Consider the following 22,598-nt stretch of genomic DNA (forward strand, 5'->3'; position numbering starts at 1 on the left):
AACCCGTGTAAAAGTTTTCCCCATCCAAATTGAAAGGGTAAGTTCAGCTATGCCTATCTCAACTAGTAGTTTATTTCTGTAAGCGTTGTTATGTGGAAAGCGGCCTCATTGAAACAGCTGCAGGGAAGGTGGGGGGAATGTTATCCATCTTATTCAAAGCTCTTCACGTCTTCTCAGCTGCTTCTCCCCTTCTGAGGGTCCTGCCAGCCCCAGGCATGAAGGATTCTCCCGAGGCAGGAGAGAGGGTATCCCAAATGCAGGAGTCAGATGAACCTTTCTCATCAGACCGGGTGGCAAAAAAAAGTTCCAGGAATAGAAGTCCTAAGCTGAGGGTGCCGTTCCCACAAGTGACCTTCTACATTCTCCTACCTTTTCTATTCAAGGTGGGGTGCCTATACAATATGTGTAGCCAATCCAGTCATCTGGAACACGTCTCTTATGCTAATTAACGAAACTTCGGTGCCAATCAGAGCCGCAGACGGCACAAGGCTTGGGTGCTGCCTCTGGAATAGGGCTTCTGAGTAGACTCTATCAAATGCTCAAGAATTTTCATCTGAAAGGTTTTAACTTTTTTTTAGGTTTCTTTATTTTGAGAGAGGAGAAAGTACAAGTTGGTGAGAGACAGAGACAGAGACAGAGAGAGAGAGAATCCCAAGCAGACTCCACACCATGAGCGCAGAGCCCAATGCAGGGCTTGAAGTCACGAACTGTGAGACCATAACCTGAGCTGAAGTCAGACGTTTAACCAACTGAGCCACGCAGGCGCCCCTGAAAGCAGTGTTTTGTAGTCCTATTAATAGCCACCTTTTGTAGGGTGCCGATACCTTCCTTAAGGTAGTACCTAAGTTAATCTTCATATCTCCCTGTGAGGTAAATATTATTATGGCCCTTTACAGATGAGGGGGAAACAGCAGAATTGAAATGACCTGTCTAGGGCACACAAGCTTCAAGCAGCAGCGACTGCCCCCAGAACAACCATCCCGCCTCCCAAGACAGACGGCCACGTGAACAGGCCCTCCTACCACAGACGTGTGGGCAGAGCACTTGGAGAGGGACTGTTTAGGCTGTAGGGAAGGCAGAAGTTTTCCTCCACCTCTTAGGGTCCCTGGCTGGGTGGGAAAAGTAATCTGGACAGATTCACAGGAGAAAAGCATATACACTTTATTGAAAGTTCACATGTACGCGGGGGCCTTCCGGACAGCCGAGAGCAGGAAACTTTTCTATCTTTTACACAAAGAAACAAGAATGGACGAGACAGGGGTTTGGGCTTGGGGTAGTAAACGGTGAGGCAAACTAGAAAATAAAGGGTTAGTTTAACCAGGTTGTTTGTGCAGATTTCCTGGCCCCAAATTCCTCGTCTCTGGTGATGTGTCTTCTTTTGTCCTGGAACAGGAGGAAGAGGGAGGGACAAGGAGGGGAAGGTCAGAGTGACCATCCTGCTGCTTCTGTTTTTTTCAAAAATTCCTTCAGCTTAAGATATTAAAAATGCCAAGGTGCCATATTTTGCGCAGTATGTCCTGAACCCCTTCAAGGCTTCAGACCGGTGGCCGGAGGGAAGGTTCAACCTGGAAAGACTTGACAAGTGGAAGGTCCCGCGCCCGGCGTGTTTCAGACCCCTCTCTTTTCCAGGACGCTGAAGAGCAGCAGCCGGATGGCAGTGACCCCCTGGGGGCGCTGTGAGGGCCCAGACCTGCGGCGGCCCGCCATCCCCGCGGCCCCGTCAGCCAGAGCCGCCTCGAGGCTGTCAGCTGCGAATCCTCAGGACGTCGCCTTTCGGAAAGGAAGGTCCCTTGACGTTTTAAAGTATGAAGCGCTCAAGCAATACCTCATCTCTTTGGTTAATCTGAAGGATCGCTTTGTTTCTGTGGGTGAGGGGCCACGTTAAGTCCACCCACCAACCGGGGGGACTTGCCCCTCTGCTGTCCTTCCTTTGTACCTCTCTGTGGCACTTCACTGCCTCCTCCCCGACACTATGACCTTTGTCTCCTTTCCCTGTTAGAGTGTAAGCTCCCAAAGGCAGGGACCCGCCTCTTCCATCTTTGTTGTCGGCACCTAGCCCAGTGTCTGGTACGTGCCATGTGCTCAATAAATGTTTATGGAACAGAAACGAAGTCAACGGAACAAAACCAGTGTTTTGGGAAACAAAAAGAGTTTGCCATGGGAAGGGTCAAACTCTGAAGGTAAAATCCACCTTTTAAGCCTAACCGGGGCCTTTCGATTTAGCCAAGACCTGCCTTATAAGTTCTTCTTTCTTAATTCTGTCTTGTTTGCTGAAGAAGACGTGATAACCACAACGAGATACCGCTTCACACCCACCAGGAGGGCGATAATCAAAAAGACAGCTAATAGCAAGTGTTGGCACGGACGCGGAGAAATCAGAAGGTCCGTACGTTGCTGGTGGAGATGTAAAATGGCGGAGCCACTTGGAAAAAGTTTGGCAGCTCCTTAAAAACTTAAACATAGTGGGGCGCCTGGGTGGCGCAGTCGGTTAAGCGTCCGACTTCCGCCAGGTCACGATCTCGCGGTCTGTGAGTTCGAGCCCCGCGTCGGGCTCTGAGCTAATGGCTCGGAGCCTGGAGCCTGTTTCCAATTCTGTGTCTCCCTCTCTCTCTGCCCCTCCCCCGTTCATGCTCTGTCTCTCTCTGTCCCAAAAAAAATAAATAAAAAACGTTGAAAAAAAAATTAAAAAAAAAAAAAAAACTTAAACATAGTGATCCAGAAATCCCAAAAATTCCTAAGTATATATATATGTCCATATAATAACTTATATAGTCATGTTCATAGTAGCATTATTCATGATAGCCAAAAAGGAGAAACAACCCAAACATCCATCATCTTATGGATAACCAGTGGTATATCCAGTGATGTATCATTCCACCCTAAAAGGAAAATTAGTACTGCCGATGCATGCGAAACCATGGATAAAACCTGAAAATGCCATGCCAAGAAGGCAGACACAACAGACCACACGCCGTATGATTCCACTATATGAAATTTCCAGAATAAGCAAACTCATAGATTAGTGATTGCCAGGGACAGGGGGAAGGAAGGAATGGGATTAGTAGTTTTGGGGTAATGGAAATGTTCTGGAACTTCCCAGTGGTGATGCATAGACTTGGGACGGTTGTTCACTGTGCACAGCTCTCCCAAGCAATGCAGGATGTCTGCTATGCCAGGTCCCTGCCCTTAAAGACCAGAAGTGGCCCTCCCATCGCTGTGACAAGGAAGCACCCCCTCCCCCGCAAACAACCCACCACACACTTCCAGATGTTCGCTAGGGGGGCAGGACTGGCCAGGTTTGGGAATCACTGCTGTGGACAGAGAAGTGAAAGCCTGGGTTGAGCAGAACTCAGGCTCTCCGGATGCCCTCAGGGCCCAAATAACTGTTCCGCGTCATCAGAGGTGTTGCAGAGTTAGGTGAGAAATTCTGGCCCCGTGTCTTAAATTTTTTCACAACTCCAGGAAAGGCGTAGCTCACCGTCTCTTCTAGGACAATATGCCATGATGAAAGCAATGCCACGTTTCTAGATCGCTCCCCAAAACGAATGAGGCACAGATTGTCCGGTGAGTCCTCCAGTACCACTATCACAGGTGCAAAAAGGCAAGCGATTAAAAGGAAAACCAGCACAGGCACCTGTGTGGCTCAGTCGGTTAAGCGTCCAACTTCAGCTCAGGTCATGATCTCATGGTCCGTGAGTTCGAGCCCCGCATCAGGCTCTGTGCTGACAGCTCGGAGCCTGGAGCCTGCTTTGGATTCTGTGCCTCCCTCTCTCTCTGCCCCTCCCCGACGCCCGCTCTGTATCTTAAAAGTAAACATTAAAATAATTTTTTTTTAAAAGGAAGACTGGCAGGCTACCCATGGGAGGAGTGACTGAGGCGCAGTTCCCGGCACATCTAGAGGTCAAGGAAAATAAGGTGGTTAAATACGTGCGCACATGGACACACACACACAGAGAAACAATTTTTAAAAATAAGCTCTTCAAAGTATTTATAAATTTATCCAAAACCCAGTAGTGATGTGACTTCATAGCAGTCACTCCTAATTTTGTATTATTCGGTAACATCTGCCCGCAAAACATTGCTTCCAAGTTTGAGCCTTCCTGGTAATCTGCAGACAACCACGTGGATGACTGTCTTCTCCTTGCTCTTAAGAGGGAACAGGGACTCCAGGGGGGTTCTCTGCTGCCTGCCTAAGTCTGAAGCTCATGCCAATTTTCTGTCTGTGCCTTACCTACATTCTTCAAGCTCTGAAAACGAGCGAGTGTGCTTTGCTGGGGTGCTGGGACAAAAGGAGCGAGAAATGACCCACACATCTTCCTCTCCTCAACAGGGTATTCTTTTTAGGGCACGTTAAATTTGATATGGCTTTGCCACTAAAGCACACAAAAACATACGACTTAGTGAACTGGACGACATAATTCAAATTTTTATTTGGCACTAAGTTCAATATCCTGTAACAGAAAATCAACATTTAGAATAAATAGCAAATTCACATTCAGAATAAATAGTCTACCTAGCTCGCATCTGTTGTGCCCGATACCCTACAGGCACAACCTGTCATTCTGCTAAATACCTAGAACACGGTTTCCCCAGCCCGGGTCCAAGCGTGCAGTACAAAGTACAGAAGTGCTGTAGCAGGGTGGGTCCCAGGGGAAGCAGACGCCCAGATGGAGTTCACGTGCAGGAAGAGTGTGGGGGGAGTGTTCTTGGGATCGACACCCGGAAACAGAGGAGAAGGAACCAGAAGAGAAGGAAGCGGGGCTGGCAGGGCAGGAGCCGGCTGCTCCAGGAAGGGGGCAGGACTTGGTCCGAGGCAGGGCTTTTTCTGGAGGGCAGCCCTCGACGTGGGCCACCAGCTGAGGATGGTAAGCGGCTCACCCGGCGGCCGGAGGGGGGAGTCCTGCGGTTGGGAAGGGTGTTCTGGGCAGCCACGCCCATCGCGTCCCCGAGCACCACCACAGGTCAGCGCAACGAAGGACAGTCGGCGAGCGCCGGCCCGTCCAGTTCCACCCCGAAACGGTCACGCTGCGTGCCGCAAACGCTGGCCACGGGCGTGCACGTGCCCGGGGAGCCGCTTAGGGGACCGCGGCGCGCTCGCCTCCAGAGTGTCTCTCCAGCGGCCGCACGCAGCTCTGACCTCGTTCCCCTGCGTGCTCTTAGCGAGGTGAGCTTGCCGGAGCCACCGCCACAAGCCACTCGCGCGGGGGCAGGGGGGGCGGCAAACTCCGGCTGGGGAGCCAAGTCTAGCCTGCAGCAGTTTTTGTACATCAGGTGGTGATGGCACACGGCGTGCCCGTCCCTAGAGCAGTGCCCACAGAAAATCGCCGGCAAAGCCGCCAGTGCTTCCTATCTGGCTCTTTACGGGCAAGGCTCGCTGAATCCTGCATCAGAGAAACTTCACTCCCTTTCTTTAATCCGCCAGGGTGTTAAAGGTTAGCTAAACTTGGAGCCAGGCTCCCAAATGCTAATGCAAAAAAAAAAAAAAAGAAAGAAAGAAAGAAAGAAAAAAAAAGACAGAGAAAAAAAATTGGTACGAAAGGAAATTAGTATTAAGAGGGCAAAACACAGACTCCCCAGTAGTTGAATAGAGCAATCAAGGAACCCTGCCTCCGGCCAAGTTTAGTCTTAGAGCATTCTGGAAAAGAGCCCCCGAGTGGGTCGTTGGCAGCAAATGAGCCTTCAGCAGAGGGAATCAAGTCCAATATTTAGCACACTCTACTGCTTAAAAGGCCTTTGGGAGGAAGAGAGAGGAAAAGCCGTCTAGTTCACCCAAAGCTCAATTAGCTAAGAGGGAAGATTACTTCTCATTTCTCTTCTGCGATAATTAAGAGGGCAATACATTCACACAACTAGTAATTTGGTCTAAGATGGGACTGAATCAGTAACAGGTGGTTTATGTTACATCGCATTAAGGGTGATGGCAGGAAGTGGAGCTGAAGGAAAAGAGAGAGAAAGAAGAAAAAAGAGGCTGTATGAGGAGGAAAGAGGGAGCCCTGAGCCAAACTCCTAAGATACCTGAAAAGCCGAGTTTCATCCATAAACGGCTGCAACGCCAGCTGTGCAGGCCCCCTGCCAGGGCAGTCTGCTGTGGGTACCAGGAGCCGACCCGGGCTCTGCAGCGGGCACGCACCGCCCCCGTACCACCAGCCTAACCAAAGCTATGTTTCAACGTGCAGACCAATTTAATTGTGTTCACTTTCCAAACTGATTTTTTTTTTTAATGGTAGAAAGGAGACTCGCTTCGCTTGGACCAATATGCTTTCATCAGTGTGCAAAACAGAGAACTGGGGAGAACGTGACGCCCAGCGCAGCGGACCAAGTCCCAACAGAGTCCCAAGAGGGAAAGGTTACAATCCACCCTGACTGAGCACACACGAGAATGCCCGTGTCTGTCCTTGCCGTGGAAACGGCTGTCCTGACCCAGGCTGCTGGCCCTGGCGTGGGCGCCGTCCGCCAAGTGTGGGACCTGCTGAGACAGATGCCAGGCTTCTGCTACACACGCCAGATCTCAATCCCGCCATGTCCGAGGGCCCAGAGACTGAAATCTTAATTGGTAATATATTGTAAAATTCACTATTCACCCCGAGAAAATGTTCTCCCCTAAGGCGTGCGTCACCTAACCTAGCTATCCGTAAAAGACAGTTTTAAAAATATCTCTACTTCATTCTCGAGGAAACAAAACACAATGCAATGGGCACCTAACATCCCCTGACTACCTGATTAGATCAAAAGTAAGAAAAGACTTTTTTGCTTCCTCGCTCAGCTTCTCCAAGCAGAAACTCTAAGGCCAACAGCACCAGCTCGTCCACTGAAGACCCTAACACCAAGCAGTTCTGGGCATCCACCTGTGCCCATTAAATGCCCATCTCCAATACCCTCTGATGCTCAAAACACATAGGAGCTAACACACAGCAGACAAAATGCCTGCCCCATTCCCAACAAAAGAATGGAATACTGTGTTTATAACAAAAAATTTACAAGTAACAAAGGGGGCCAAATCGGGTCGACTGGGTCTAAAGGGCATTGCAAAGGGCATCGCAAAGGATGTCAGGGAACTCATTTAATTTCTGGTTCTGATACATTTGCCACACTAAAACCGCGGACACGGCGAGCGCTCTCCGCAAGCCCCCCTTCCGTGGACCTGCCATGCTGCAGGGTAAAGCACGAGAGTCGCGCGCGTTGCCTTAGAAAGCAACGAGGCACTCGGCGAGGGCGAGCGGGGCTGCGCCTCGGCCGCCTCCGGGCTGCCAGGCCCTTACCCTCTCCCACCCTCAGCACAGCCGCCTAAAGAAAGTCACCCACGCTCCCCAAATAGCCACACAAACACGGCAGGGAGGGACCGCGAGGGCTACGCGGTGACAGGGCCGCCTCCTCCCACCGGCTGGTTAACGCGTGTGTTTTGACAACATACCGACAACCCAGCAGGGGTCCCGGCGGGGCATTTCATCACAAGGACATTTCTTCGCCTGTGTCACTTTCTGCCCGCCTACGGGCGCAGCAAACCAACGCTGGGGTGGCGTTTTCAGGGGTGACGAACTCCCGCGAGGCCCATCACAAATCCCCCAGGCTCTCGCGGCCGGACCGCGCACGCCGCCGTCTGTTCTGCAGGCCGGGGAGTAAACCGGAAGCTCCTCTCCCCCTCTTCCCCTGCCCCGGGGAAGCAGTGAACCGCCCACGACACGTGGCACGGCGCGGCTTCCCCGGCAGGGGGCGGGCACAGCAAGCGGACACGGAGGCCGAGCGAGGGGAGGCCAAGAGAGGGTCGGGGGACCCGCGCCTCCTCTTGTTCTTTCACAGAAGACGTCCCAGGGAGGCCGAAGCCCCAGCGCCGCGGGCCCGGGGAGTCGGCCGCGGCTTGGGGACCGTCTACGCCCCGTGCCGCCGTGCGAGGCTACTGTGGAGCCTGCGGCGAGCGGCTTGCGGTCCCCTGCGGCTCCCGGAGCGTTGCCTGTGAACGTTCGGCCCCTCGCCCACGAAGAGGCAAGAACGGTTTCGGCACTTCCGCCGCTGGAACGGAGACCGGCATCGAGAGGTCTCACGGGGCCCGGAAAAAGGACGCCCGGGGCCGGGACCTTGGTAAACACGATGGCCAATCACAGTTTCAACACCCGGCTGAAGCCAACCGGTACGGGAAACGCAGAGGCCGGGCTGCCGGCGTCTGTCCCGACAACTCGGGGAGGAGTCCCCCAAAGGTACCAAATAAATATCAAAAGGTGTATCTGTGTCTCGGCCGAAAGCGACACTCATTTGCACACGAGTCGACCGCACACGTCCAGCCGGCCGGGGTCGGCTTCCGGCCTCTTCCGCGGGCGGGCCCCGCTTACTCGGCCTGGGCCTCCTGCAGGAGCGGGGGTCTGAGGGCGGGGGCCCGGTCCGACCAGGCGGGCAGCTCGTGCTGCAGCGGAGTCCGCCGGGGGTAGAATGTGTGGCTGACGTCGTAGTTCAGGAGGCAGCTCAGAGACGCCATGTAGATGTCAGCAAAGCGGGACAGGCGCCTCAGGAAGTAGGTGGGATTCTGGTCTGTGCGGAACAAGCTTCCGAACTGGGTGTTGAAGAAATTTTTGGTCATTTCTCTGAAGAAGCAAGAAAAGAGCAAAGCCAGACAGAACAATTCAGAAGAGTCTCTTTTTAAGTTACTGAAATCAAAATCCCCCTTTCGAGTTCTACCAGACATTTCAAGCAGAGATAATACCTATCCTTCTCAAGCTATTCTAAAAAATAGAAAGGGAAGGAAAACTTCCAGACTCATTCTATGAAGCCAGCATTACTTTGATTCCCAAACCAGACACAGACCCAGCAAAAAAACAGAACTATAGGTCAATATCCTTGATGAATATGGATGCAAATATTCTCAACAAGATACTAGCAAATCGAATGCAAGAGCATATAAAAAGAATTATTCACCATGATCAAGTGGGATTCATTCCTGGGATGCAAGGCTGGTTCAACATTCGCAAATCAATCAACGTGATACATCACATTAATGAAAGAAAAGATAAGAACCATATGATCCTGTCAATCGATGCAGAAAAGGCCTTTGACAAAACTCAGCAACCTTTCTTAATAAAAACCCTCGAGAAAGTCGGAATAGAAGGAACATACTTAAAGATCATAAAAGCCATTTATGAAAAGCCCACAGCTAACATCATCCTCAATGGGGAAAAACTGAGAGCTTTCTCCCTGAGATCAGGAACACGACAGGGATGTCCACTCTCACCGCTGTTGTTTAACGTAGTGTTGGAAGTTCTAGCATCAGCAATCAACAACAAAAGGAAATCAAAGGCATCAAAATTGACAAAGATGAAGTTAAGCTTTCACTTTTTGCAGATGACATGATATTATACATGGAAAATCCGATAGACTCCACCAAAAGTCTGCTAGAACTGATACATGAATTTAGCAAAGTTGCAGGATACAAAATCAATGTACAGAAATCAGTTGCATTCTTATACACTAATAATGAAGCAACAGAAAGACAAATAAACTGATCCCGTTCACAATTGCACCAAGAAGCATAAAATACCTAGGTATAAGTCTAACCAAAGATGTAAAAGATCTGTATGCTGAAAATTATAGAAAGCTTATGAAGGAAATTGAAGATGATATAAAGAAATGGAAAAACATTTCGTGCTCATGGATTGGAAGAATAAATATTGTCAAAATGTCAACACTACCCAAAGCTATCTATACATTCAATGCAATCCCAATCAAAATTGCACCAGCATTCTTCTCAAAACTAGATCTAACAAACAATCCTAAAATTCATATGGAACCACAAAAGGCCCCAAATAGCCAAAGTAATTTTGAAGAAGACCAAAGCAGGAGGCATCACAATCCCAGACTGTAGCCTCTACTACAAAGCTGTAATCATCAAGACAGCATGGTATTGGCACAAAAACAGACACACAGACCAATGGAATAGAATAGAAACCCCAGAACTAGACCCACAAATGTATGGCCAACTCATCTTTGACAAAGCAGGAAAGAACATCCAATGGAAAAAAGACAGTCTCTTTAACAAATGGTGCTGGGAGAACTGGACAGCAACATGCAGAAAGTTGAAACTAGACCACTTTCTCACACTATTCACAAAAATAAACTCAAAATGGATAAAGGACCTGAATGTGAGACAGGAAACCATCAAAACCTTAGAGGAGAAAGCAGGAAAAGACCTCTCTGACCTCAGCCGTAGCAATGTCTTATTTGACACATCCCCAAAGGCAAGGGAATTAAAAGCAAAAATGAACTACTGGGACCTTATGAAGATAAAAAGCTTCTGCACAGCAAAGGAAACAACCAACAAAACTAAAAGGCAACCGACGGAATGGGAAAAGATATTTGCAAATGACATATCGGACAAAGGGCTAGTATCCAAAATCTATAAAGAGCTCACCAAACTCCACACCCGAAAAACAAATAACCCAGTGAAGAAATGGGCAGAAAACATGAATAGACACTTCTCTAAAGAAGACATCCAGATGGCCAACAGGCACATGAAAAGATGCTCAACGCCGCTCCTCATCAGGGAAATGCAAATCAAAACCACACTCAGATATCGCCTCACGCCAGTCAGAGTGGCCAAAATGAACAAATCAGGAGACTATAGATGCTGGAGAGGATGTGGAGAAACGGGAACCCTCTTGCACTGTTGGTGGGAATGCAAACTGGTGCAGCCGCTCTGGAAAGCAGTGTGGAGGTTCCTCAGAAAATTAAAAACAGACCTACCCTATGACCCAGCAATAGCACTGCTAGGAATTTACCCAAGGGATACAGGAGTACTGATGCATAGGGGCACTTGTACCCCAATGTTTATAGCAGCACTCTCAACAATAGCCAAATTGTGGAAAGAGCCTAAATGTCCATCAACTGATGAATGGATAAAGAAATTGTGGTTTTGGGGCGCCTGGGTGGCGCAGTCGGTTAAGCGTCCGACTTCAGCCAGGTCACGATCTCGCGGTCCGTGAGTTCGAGCCCCGTGTCGGGCTCTGGGCTGATGGCTCAGAGCCTGGAGCCTGTTTCCGATTCTGTGTCTCCCTCTCTCTCTGCCCCTCCCCCGTTCATGCTCTGTCTCTCTCTGTCCCAAAAATAAATAAATATTGAAAAAAAAAATTTTTTTTTTAAATTAAAAAAAAAGAAATTGTGGTTTATATACACAATGGAGTACTACGTGGCAATGAGAAAGAATGAAATATGGCCCTTTGTAGCTACGTGGACAGAACTGGAGAGTGTGATACTAAATGAAATAAGCCATACAGAGAAAGACAGATACCATATGTTTTCACTCTATGTAGATCCTGAGAAACTTAACAGAAACCCATGGGGGAGGGGAAGGAAAAAAAAAAAGGTTAGAGTGGGAAAGAGAGCCAAAGCATAAGAGACTCTTAAAAAACAGAACAAACAGGGGCGCCTGGGTGGCTCAGTCATTAAGCGGCCGACTTCGGCTCAGGTCATGATCTCGCAGTCCGTGAGTTCGAGCCCCACGTCAGGCTCTTTGCTGACAGCTCAGAGCCTGGAGCCTGTTTCAGATTCTGTCTCCCTCTCTCTGACCCTCCCCCATTCATGCTCTGTCTCTCTCTGACTCAAAAATAAATAAACGTTAAAAAAAAAAAAAAAAACAGAACAAACTGAGGGTTGATGGTGGGGGGGGTGATGGGTATTGAGGAGGGCACCTTTTGGGATGAGCACTGGGTGTTGTATGGAAACCAATTTGACAATAAATTTCATATATTGAAAAAAACAACAACAAAAAAAAGACAAAAACAAAAATCCCCCTTTTATTTTCATAGGACTCACTTGAGGGGAAAACTGGCCTAGGGCAGCCCCCGCCCCTCATCAGGAAAACTGTGTCGATCCACTTATCAAAATGACTGTGATCACATTTCCCAGTCAGGCCAGCCAGAGAACACGTGGATGACCCTCTAAACATACCCATTATGTTTTCCAAACCAAAACAAAGGAGGCAGGAGAGGGGTATGCGGGCAGATGCAGAATGCTCTCATGTCCGAACTTCCCTCCTCTGTGGAATGGGATCCAGACCCCCTTTCTAAACGGTTACAGTGAGAACTGAGTAAGGTTCTTTAGTAAGACAACTAAAGCCAGACGAGAAACTCCAAAGTACTTCGATGTCTGAGAAGTTAAGGCTTATGTTGTAGTGACGTAAATAAATCTCCATCATCCGTTACACCACTCCAAGCGCCTCACCGCCTCCTTGCAGCCCAGGTGACAGCATTTTGCAAGGCCGCTCACCCGCCCCAGGCTCTAAGGCCCTGCAGCCATGCATCTGTGTTGGAATCAACACCCCATCGCACACGCGCATGCGCGCGCACACACACACACACGGGATAGGCGCACCGTCTGCTGGCTGGGACCCCTACACACAGAACAGTCCCCCAAAGTAGATAAATACCACTTGACTGTTAATAAATCAGTTACGAACACAGCAGAAGACATAAGCGCGTACACGCCGTGTGACAAAAGCCACTAGCTGGTAGCAGCCACCTGTACAATACATGGTGACAGCAGATGCTGTGACAACCAGAGTAGAAAATTTCACAAACTCCTTTAGGTCTGCAAACAGAACAACATAAATGGTTTTTACACTTTTGGTGAAAACACCTAATTAAGGTGTGAGGTTGCTGGAGACTTAAATCCAAAACCGAATGTGATGGGGAAGCAGCTCCTTCATCTGACAACCTAAGAGTCCTGGTCTGGCCTTTGGGTCGCAGGGCCCGAGGTTCAATCACACAACAGGCCTCCCCGCCTCCCCACACCCTCTCAGGCAGCACTTTTAGACCAACATTAGATAAAGAATCAAAGCAGAATGAGCCCCAGGCAGCCAACACCTCCGCCAAGAGGGCGGAGGAAGGACTGAATTCAATATGGCTGTGGCCTCTGCAGCCCCAAGGGAGGATCCTGTCCCCTCTGCACGCTGCCCCCCCAATCAGGCTGGCCCTTGCTCAGAGGCCAGAGCCCGGGCAGTGACCGTTCCTCCCAGTAAACAGTGTCCGCACACACGGCATCCTTCTAAGGCAGGCACGACCGTCCACGGGTCTCTGTCCGATGACTGCTCCCGGAGATGCCCACCCGCCAAACTTTGCAGACGGCAGGCGGGCCCGCCTCACCAATAAACATTCTGACACTGAGTGCTGGCACATTCCCGGTTACCAGTGAGCGCCGGGCTGTAGGAGCCCTCGCCGTGGTTCAGAGCCCGGCCTCTATGCTGTCCCAGGAGCCACGCCGTGCTGCCGGCGTGACCGACCTCGGGGCCACCAGCTGCCTAAATGGACGAGTCAAGCCGGCCGGGAAGACGGATGAGAAGGAAGAGCTCCTTCAAGCCCGGCCTTCGGAGGCAAGGGCAGGAGGTGGGAGGAAGGTCGCTGGTGCCTCAAGCAGATATCACATGTCCCTCACGAAGGGCGGACACCGCTAGTGCCGGGACAAAGGGGGCACATTCCTGCCCGGCAGCCAGGAAAGGACGGCTGCCTCGGGTCGGCCCTGGGAAAGGTGTGTGGCCCGCGCAGGGTGCAGGCGGGTGGCAGACTCGCATTCGAAGCAGGCCCCTCTTACCTCATCTCCTTTCTTTCCTTTTTCCACTCCTGCAAAACCAGCTGTGACTCAGCATCTCTGTGAACCTGCAGGACGGGACACAAGCTAATTACCGAGGATGCTGTGGCCGCAAATAAGCTCAGTAGGTTATGAGAGGTTTTTAATGGGCAGCTTCCCTTGGAAGAATTTCACTCCCTGAGGGCAAACACACAGGCGCTTGCGTGAAGTAACACATTTTCAGCTTCGCAGTTGCAGTCCTGCCTTCTTCACCAGAACAAAAGTTTCTAAGCAACATTAGAAACGTGGTTTGACAAATCAAGATGGAACATTATGAGCCTATTAAATAAGGCCCCTATTAAAACTGGAGCTACTGAAGTATTGTGAAGGCCATAAGATATGTGTGCATGTTACGTGTGTGCCATGTATCCGCTACACATATGTATTGCATATATAAACATAATAGACACCACCTATTACATATATTACATGGAGGTGGAAACATATAAATGGCAGTTAAGTGGAAATCATTTTAGCAGGTCTAACGGCACATCGCTAATTGCAAGCGTGTCAAAGTATGTGCATATATTTGGAAACTAACATGGAAGTTTTTCTTCAATCTGTGCAAGGAAAATAGGGTTATAAATGGTTTTAATGTTTTTCCTGAATATTATATGATCTTTTAACGCGTTCAAGAGAGGGATGCCTGGGTGGCTCAGTTGGTTAAGCATCCGACTCTTGATTTCAGCTCAGGTCATGTTCTCAAAATTCATGAGTTCAAGCCCTGCATCAGGCTCTGTGCTGACAGTACGCAGCCTGCTTGGGATTCCGTCTCCCTCTCTCTCTCCCCCTCCTCCACTAGTACTCTCACTCACTCTCTCTCTCAAAACAAAAAGATAAACTTAAAAAAAACAAAGGGTTCAAGAGAAAATAAATACTCGTTTTGTAAAAGACAAGAAGGTAGAGTACCTCAACCAGACGGAAAACACGGAATTTTCTGGTTGGGCTGAAATGTGAGCAAAAGGCAAAAAAGAAAAGCGACAACTGCCCACAACCTCACAAACGGAATCTCACAAGTCTCTCTCCGAGGCTCTTGGGGCTAAACACAAACACGCGTGCCAGGGTCAGAAGTGCGCGTGATGGCAGGGGACAGGTGGGGCTCCCTGCGATCCATGGTCCCAGGGGCAGCCCTGGAACCCGGAGGAAAATACCAAACAAGCAAACCATCTGCTGCTCACGAGGGAGCCAAGACTCTGTTGATCGCATCTGCCCAGCTCAACAGCCTAACAGTCACCGGCTAAGGCGACTCCGCCATTCACACAAAACCCATGTTCACTGAGCCTGTAATGTGGATATTTTCCCCAACACCACTGCCTATACCACCAGGAAGCAGCTACCACTGGATGGCCACTGGCCGGCTGTGCATTACTGGGGCACCGGAAGACGGGTCCAGCGCTTCTGGGGGTGGTGATACGGGTTCTGTGAACATAGTTTTCACATTTTAATCAAGAAATTACTATAGGGGCACCTGGGTGGCTCAGTCGGTTAAGCGTCTCTTGGTTTTGGCTCAGGTCATGATCTCACAGTTCGTGGGTTAGAGACCCATGTTGGGCTCTGTACTAACCGCGCAGAGCCTGCTTGGGATTCTCTCTCTCCCTCTCTGTCTGCCCCTCCCCTGCTCGTGCTCGCTCTCTCTCTCTCAAAATAAATACATAAACGTGAAAAGAAATTTTTTTAATAATAAAAAAACATTACTCACTATAGAATCCAGGCTCTACACGGTACGTGACTAGATCAGAAAAGGTGAAATGTGTGGGGAACCGCAACACATTTTTATACACACGTACACACAAACAAACACGTACGTACACGTATGTATTCAGCACCTACTATGTGCCCAGCACTGTGCTACATACGTGCTGAAGATACGACAGAGGACAAGACAGAGGCCCCGGTGGGGGTCACGCCTCGGTAAAGTGACAAAACAAAGTGACAGCACAGAGAGTGAGGAGTCAATCTGAGAGGGAACCCCCACCCCCACCTTTGCCCACACACCCATCTCAGCCCCTAAACTAGCACCTACGTCCTTGCCTACGCAGGAGGGTCCCTTACTCCGCCCATTCAGGCAGGAGGGGAGAACTCTCTGGTGAGGGGATTACCGAACTTAACCTACCCACACTCTCTTTTTTGACACTAGCTGCCACAGGGCATGTGAATTCTCTCCACTGTTGCCCTGCAGGTGGGCCCCCATCCCAGGGCAGGCCCTGCAGACTTGACATCAATCTAGAGACTACGTCTGCTGCACCAGCCCTCCCACCCAGTGTGAGCAGGGTACTGCGACCTCGCCAGCCCAACGGCCTCTACCAGAGGAGGACAAATCCGGCCCACCACCACTTTTTTCTATCGGCTTCTGAGCTTAAGAAAAAGTTCCTTTCTAAATGGTTGGGGATGTGAGGAATCAAAAGAAGAACAACGTTATCGTGCATGAAAATGACATGAAGTTCAAATCTCAGCGTCCACCAATGTCACAGGGACAGCACCACAGGCGTTGCCCGTGGCTGCTTCTGTGCCGTAAGCACAACTGAGTAGCTGTGACAGAATGCTTGGCCCACACAGCCCACCATACTGACTGACCTGGCCCTTTGCGGAAGTCTGCCGCCCCCTCAGCTAAACGTGGTCGTGACGTGATAACCTGGGAAGACTCTGTACCACCATCAGCCAGCACCGCCGCCATGAACCCACCATCCCGGGCTGCGCTTCAAGGCTAGTTAACAAAACCCTCTTTATTCCTTACGGCCACTTTCTTAAAACCAAAATCATACTCTTGTATTTAATTCATCACACTTGGCTCCGAATGACACACTCTGCTGGCTCCACGAATAAAAAAAGCAAACCCGGCCTCAGACGACAAATTTTTCTCTTCAGGAAATAGTCCAAATAATGTGCTACGTCTCTGAAAATAAACCCCACGGGGGAGTTTCCAGAAACATGTGACACAGGATCACTGGAATAATTTAGCTTTTCAGGTGAACATGGGGGCAGCAGGGAGGGTGAAAAGGGAACAGGAAGAACAGTGAAAATTGACATTCATTTGGATTTTTTTTTTAATTACCTGCTGTACTTCTCTATATCCCAGTGAGTCTAACTGGACAGAAAGCTGTCAAAAGTGCCGGAGCCTGAGGCGACAGTTCGAGGTTAAGACTCTAGAGCCAGACTGCCTGAGGCTATGTCCCAGCACGCCCCCCACCCCTTCAGCAAGTTATTTTCTCCCCTGGGCCTTGGCTTTTTCATCTATAAAATGGGGGTGTTAGTGCCTACTTCGAAGAGTGGTTTTGAGAAAGAAACGAACATGAAGCCCTTAGCATCTAGAACACTGTCTAGAATATGGTATCTAGAACATGGTAACTAGAACATAGTGTCTAGAACGTAGTTCTAGAACGTGGTTTCTAGAACATTCCTATATAGCTTGGTTCTGCTGTTCACTAACTTTGGAATTCAGGATAAGTTACTTATCTTTCAGCCTCAAATTCCCCTCCTATAAAATGGGGTCGGCAATGTAAATGGTAATTCCCTTTTCTTCCTCCCTCAACCTTATACCTTATATGTTTCTAAGGTCACAGAATATTTTCAGCACTTCCGTTCTCTAAAACACACATTCCTTAGGGGCGCCTGCGTGGCTTAGTTGGTTAAGCATCCGACTTCAGCTCAGGTCATGATCTTGCGGTTTGTGAGTTCAAGCCCCATGTCGGGCTCTGTGCTGACAGCTCAGTGTCTCCCATTCTCTCTGCCCCACCCCTACTCACATTCTCTCTCTCTCTCTCTCTCTCTCTCTCTCTCTCTCTCAAAAATAAATAAACATTTAAAAAAAATTTAAATACACATTCCTTAATCATCAAACTTTTTATATAGGTCAGAGAGCAGAAAACAAAACAACTGCCCTCAAAGCTAAAATGTAGTGACACTACCCATGTGCAGATTGTGTCTGTGCGTCCGCCCAGCTGCCACCATCACAGAGGGACTGCGCCTGAGGTAAAGAGTCTTTGCCACACCTGAGACCTCTAAACCAAAGAGCAGGGAAGCACGTTCACGTCGTGCTCAAAGGCATGGACTTGAGCATCACACAAGCCTGAGTTCAAGTTCTTGCTCTGCCATCTTACGACCTCAGATGTGTTGCCCTAACCTGTCAAACACCCAGTGTCCTTACTCTAAAGTGGAAAAAGCAGACCCACCCGCACAGGGCAGCTGGGGGTGTCAATGAATAATGTGTGTAGAGCAAGCACTCAGCACGACGTCTGACATACGAAACGTAAACTATTATTACTGTGTGACCTATGCACAGACTTGAAGCCACATTAACCCAGAATCGATGGCTTTTATTTTTGGAAAAGCATCTCAGGGACAAGCATAGCACGGGAAACAGAACGAGTCCTCACCACAGACGAGCCAAGAACAGGTGGAGCCAGAGCACAACGGAAACAAGGCCCGGGACGTGCGAGGACACACGCTCTGGACCATGCGCGCCCTGGAGCCACCGGCCCTCGTGGCTCCTCCCGAGCTCACCGCCAGCTGCCGCCACACCGGCTGCCAGCTGGCTGGTGAGGCGGTTCCCTGCCCATTTCCACAGCAGGCTGGCAGGCTGCGGGCAACAGGCCGTGGCCAGAGGCTGCAGGTGCGTCAGCCAGGAGAGCGGGCACCCACGCGCCTTGTCCTAAGAGAGTCAGCATGCGTGCCGAGACGGCTGCAGGATAAGTTGGCTGAACCAAGCGGGAAGCGAGGCGTTTCAGGAGACTGGGAGTGGGTCCCCAGCAGCAGGTCAGAAAACCGCCGAAAACAACATTCCTCACTAACTGTCCAAACCTGGCTATATAGCTTACATGCAAAAGCAAAAAATGCAAAATACAAATGCTTGCAAAATACAAGCAAAAAATGGCCACTGAACTCCAGCCAGCCAGCCAATCGTAGGTATTATCTTCAAAACCAAACGGAGGCGGCATGTGGGGACCTTAACTTTTGCTTTGAGACTCTCTCCAGTCAGCTGTGGTGCCTAGCCTCATGTATTCATTCCACAGGACCCTTCATGTTACAGATGGGGAAACTGAGGCCCAGAACTGAGAAGTCCACAGCAGGCTAAAGGCAGAAACAGGACTAGACCCAAACATTAGCAGAAGTTCTCGAATCCCACAATCCCATGGGACCTCTCCCAACAGAACTTTAGTGGGGAAGTGAGGACACTTGGATTTCCACTGAAGGAGGACTCTACAGAGACACCTGTGTTTACATGGCCCCATAAAGCTCTTTCTCCAAATGAATGTGTAAGGCATTTTTAAAGTTCTCTTTAGGGAAATTGGCAAAACACTCTTAGGGGCAAAACAACCCAGGAGTTATTCTTCAGGGTGACTTACACCTCATGTAACCATGAATAAATATCTGAAATAACTCTGATTTATGGACTAACTTCAGACTTACGGAAAAAGTAGGAGAGAAAAAAAAAAAAAATCCCAAACCTGCATCTGCTCCAATAACCCGGTCAGGGTCTGCAGCCAAGTCATGGTTTGAATGTACTGCTCCGTGTTCATGATTCTGAGCTCAGATCTTAACTCCGGGATAATCGCACCTGTTCGCCAGCCATGCTTCAGGGTCAAATCCTAATCGCAAAGATCACAAAAAAGTCAACTCATCTCAACAGAATTTAAACCATTTCATTACCTTTCCCAGATGCAACAGGTGTTCACTGAACTACTCTTCAATTGTAATGGTTAGTTATTAACCAAGCCAAATTCAATGAATTACATTTAATTAAAACCAAGTCAGCCCCAGGCTCTGACCATTACACCCAAAAAAAGTTTCTGTTTTGGGAATAATTGCTGTGAATCACAGCCCCTGCAGAGACACAGGGTCTCCAATCATTAACTGTGGTCTGTAAAACAACAATTAGGTCAGGGGCAGAATGAGACTTAACCATTCTGAATGAACAGCAACAGAAATGCTGACTGTTGAATTCATCCACAGACCACTGGGGATCACCCACTGTGTGTCAGGCCTTGTGGGTTAGGGGGAGTCCTAGAATCTCAGACCCGGAATGATCCTACAACACACACATATGTGGTCAAATTTTTCATTCCAAATACAGTAATCTCATGATTTGACACTAAGCCAGAATATCTGACGTCAGCCATATCCTGGAAGATCTTAGATCTACAATCAACCATACTACATGGTCATTCATTCCCTCATTTGGCAAATATGTATCCAATCCTCACAACTGCGAGGCCCTATTCTAGATACTGAGGATAAAACAATGACAAAAACAGACAAAACCCTGCCCTCATGGGAAATACAGACAAAAAATTAGCAAGTAATACATAAAAGCAGGTGGTGATAAAGACAATGATCAAAAATTAAGCAGAATAAGAAGGAAGAAAGTTACCAAAGTGGTTAGGAATACCAAGCCAATAAAGGGACCTTTGAGCAGAGATCCCAAGGAAAGGAGAAAAAGTATGCAAATATGTGGGAGGAGAAAAATTCAAACTGGGGGGGGGGGGGGACAGCAAGTGCAAAGGCCCTGGGGCAGGAACATGCTGGGGGTGGGGGTAGAGGTAGAACTGTTAAGGAATGGCAAGGCAGGGAGCCTAAGGCAGAGTAGGAGAGAGGGCTGAGGTAGGTCATGCCTTCAGAGAGGTAGGCTGGAGGACAGATCAAGCAGGGCCTTGTAGGAAACAGGAGGAAATCAGGCTTTTACTCTGAAGAAGAAAGGAAAGCTTTGAGGTTTTAGGGAGTAAAGTGGTATCAGGTTTACAATTTTAAAAGTTCGCTGGCTATTCACCTACAGCTAGAATCCCCACTCTGTAAGTCCTAAGGATGACCAGCCTCTTCACCTACTGAATTTCCTTAAACCTTTCAATGTTTCTCCTTCTCCTCGAATACATGGAAACCTACGGCACCTTTGTTTTTTGTTTTTTAATTTTTTTTAATGTTTATTTTTGAGAGAAAGAGATAGAATATGAGTGGGGGAGGGGCAGAGAGAGAGAGGGAGACACAGAATCTGAAGCAGCCTCCAGGCTCTGAGCTGTCAGCACAAAGCCTGACATGGGACTCGAACCCACGAACCTCGAGATCATGACCCGAGCCGAAGTCGGACGCTGAACCGACTGAGCCACCCAGGTGCCCCTGGCACTACCTTTTAAATATTGCCAACGGTGGCAAACTTTTGAAGGTAGCTTTTACTTCTGAAAATAGGTAAAAAGTCATCTGGAACATTCCTAAGACTAAAGCACATGATAATACATTAATAATAATAAAACTAATTTTCTTCTGTGCCTCAACCTGGTTCTCAAATCTATCCCAAAAGGGGCACCCAAATGTGTTTTGAAAACCAGCAGCAACGTTAGAAGTACCTACATTCACAAGGTGACTCCCTTGAAGGGTAATGTTCATTGCCCACATAATTTCTGACATTTTTTAGGTAATGAATTGATCTCATCACTTTATAACAGCGGTTTTCAAACTCTGGCATGAGATCCAACTATATGCTGTCTCCAAGAGACTCATTTTTTAAAAAAATTTTTAACTTTAATTATTTTGAAAGAGAGCCCACAGGGGCGCCTGGGTGGCACAGTCGGTTAAGCGTCCGACTTCAGCCAGGTCACGATCTCACGGTCCGTGAGTTCGAGCCCCGCATCAGGCTCTGGGCTGATGGCTCGGAGCCTGGAGCCTGTTTCCGATTCTGTGTCTCCCTCTCTCTCTGCCCCTCCCCCGTTCATGCTCTGTCTCTCTCTGTCCCAAAAAAAATAAATAAAAAACGTTGAAAAAAAAATTAAAAAAAAAAAAAAAGAAAGAAAGAAAGAGAGCCCACATGCATGCGATCAAGCATGAATGGGAAAGGGGCAGAGAGAGAGGGAGACACAGAATCCCAAGCAGGCTCTGTTCTGTCAGCACAGAGCCCAATGCAGGGCTTGAACCCACAAACCATGAGATCAAGACCTGAACTGAAATCAAGAGTCAGATGCTTAACTGGCTGAGTCACCCAGGCACCCCATATTTTTTTTTAAAGATCGTATTTTTAAGTAATCTCCATACGCAACATGGGGTTCAAATCTACAACCCTGAGATCAAGAGTCGCAGAGCCCACTAAGCCAGCCAGGCGTCCCTCCGAGAGACTCATTTTAGACCTAAGGACACACATAGGTTGGAAGTGAAAAGATTAAAAAGACCTACCAGGCAGACGCAGAACATGCCACCCAACAAAAGCAGAATGCACATTTTTCTCATAGTGCACATGAAACAGCCTCCAGGACAGACCTGATGTTAGACCCTACAACAAGTCGTAATACATTTTGAAATCACACAAAGCATCTTTTCTGATCACACAGGATGAAGCTAGAAACCAACAACAGAAGGAAAAACACAGAAGTTCACCCTCTGAAACATCCAATGAGTCAAAGAAGGAATTACAAGGGAAATGAAAAAACATCTTATGACAAACGTAAATGCAAATGCACACACGACACATCAAAACTTATGTGATGCAGCAAGTGCAGTGCTAAGAGGGAAATTCACAGCCATAAAATTTACATTGGAAAAAAAGAAAGGTCTCAAATTAACAACCAAACTTGACACCATAAGAACTAGAAAAAGAACAAACTGGACTGAAAGCTAGCAGAACCAAGGAAATAAAAAGATTATAGCAAAGATTAAAACAGGGAGGAAAAAAGGGGGCGCCTGACTGGCTCGGTTGGTTAAGTGTCTGACTTCAGCTCAGGTCATGATCTCACTACTCATGAGTTCGAGCCCCACATCGGCCTCTGTGCTGACAGCTCAGAGCCTGGAGCCTGCTTCAGATTCCGTGTCTCCTTTTCTCTCTGCCCCTACTCTGCACGCGCTCTCTCTCTCTTTCTCTCTCTCTCAAGAATAAGTAAACATTTAAAAAAATTTTTTTAAACAGAAAAAAAAAGGAAAAAGAATAGAAAGACAATATAAAAAAAAAAAAAATCAACGAAACCAAGAGTTGGTTCTTCAAAAAGATCAACAAGATTGGCAAACTTATCTTGACTAAAAAC

General features: G+C 48.5%; 2 protein-coding genes and 1 long non-coding RNA gene across 4 annotated transcripts in view; 2 read left to right on the top strand and 1 right to left on the bottom strand.

The window, feature by feature from the left end:
* Positions 1–2,111, top strand: part of STAB2 (stabilin 2) — a 165,803-nt gene extending 163,692 nt beyond the window's left edge. Inside the window, exon 69 of the mRNA XM_043562355.1 lies at positions 1,630–2,111. Within this exon, the coding sequence (XP_043418290.1) occupies positions 1,630–1,680 (51 nt within the window). The 3' untranslated portion in view covers positions 1,681–2,111. The remainder of the gene's footprint in view (positions 1–1,629) is intronic.
* NT5DC3 (5'-nucleotidase domain containing 3) overlaps positions 1–22,598 on the bottom strand; it is an 88,249-nt gene that overhangs the window by 19,384 nt on the left and 46,267 nt on the right. The window contains exons 12-14 of one of the 2 annotated variants that reach the window (XM_043562353.1): positions 19,047–19,187; positions 13,567–13,631; positions 7,044–8,573 (exon numbers count right to left, since the gene is read on the bottom strand). In XM_043562353.1, the coding sequence (XP_043418288.1) occupies positions 8,321–8,573; positions 13,567–13,631; positions 19,047–19,187 (459 nt within the window). In that variant the 3' untranslated portion in view covers positions 7,044–8,320. Of the gene's footprint in view, positions 1–7,043; positions 8,574–13,566; positions 13,632–19,046; positions 19,188–22,598 lie in introns of those variants that run through there. The other variant, XM_043562354.1, reaches the window with a different exon arrangement.
* Positions 5,055–6,580, top strand: LOC122472612. Its single transcript, XR_006294479.1, has 2 exons — positions 5,055–5,164; positions 6,228–6,580. It is a non-coding gene; the product is annotated as an uncharacterized LOC122472612 (long non-coding RNA).

The sequence above is a fragment of the Prionailurus bengalensis genome, chromosome B4, assembly GCF_016509475.1.
Source record: "Prionailurus bengalensis isolate Pbe53 chromosome B4, Fcat_Pben_1.1_paternal_pri, whole genome shotgun sequence".
NCBI lineage: Eukaryota > Metazoa > Chordata > Mammalia > Carnivora > Felidae > Prionailurus > Prionailurus bengalensis.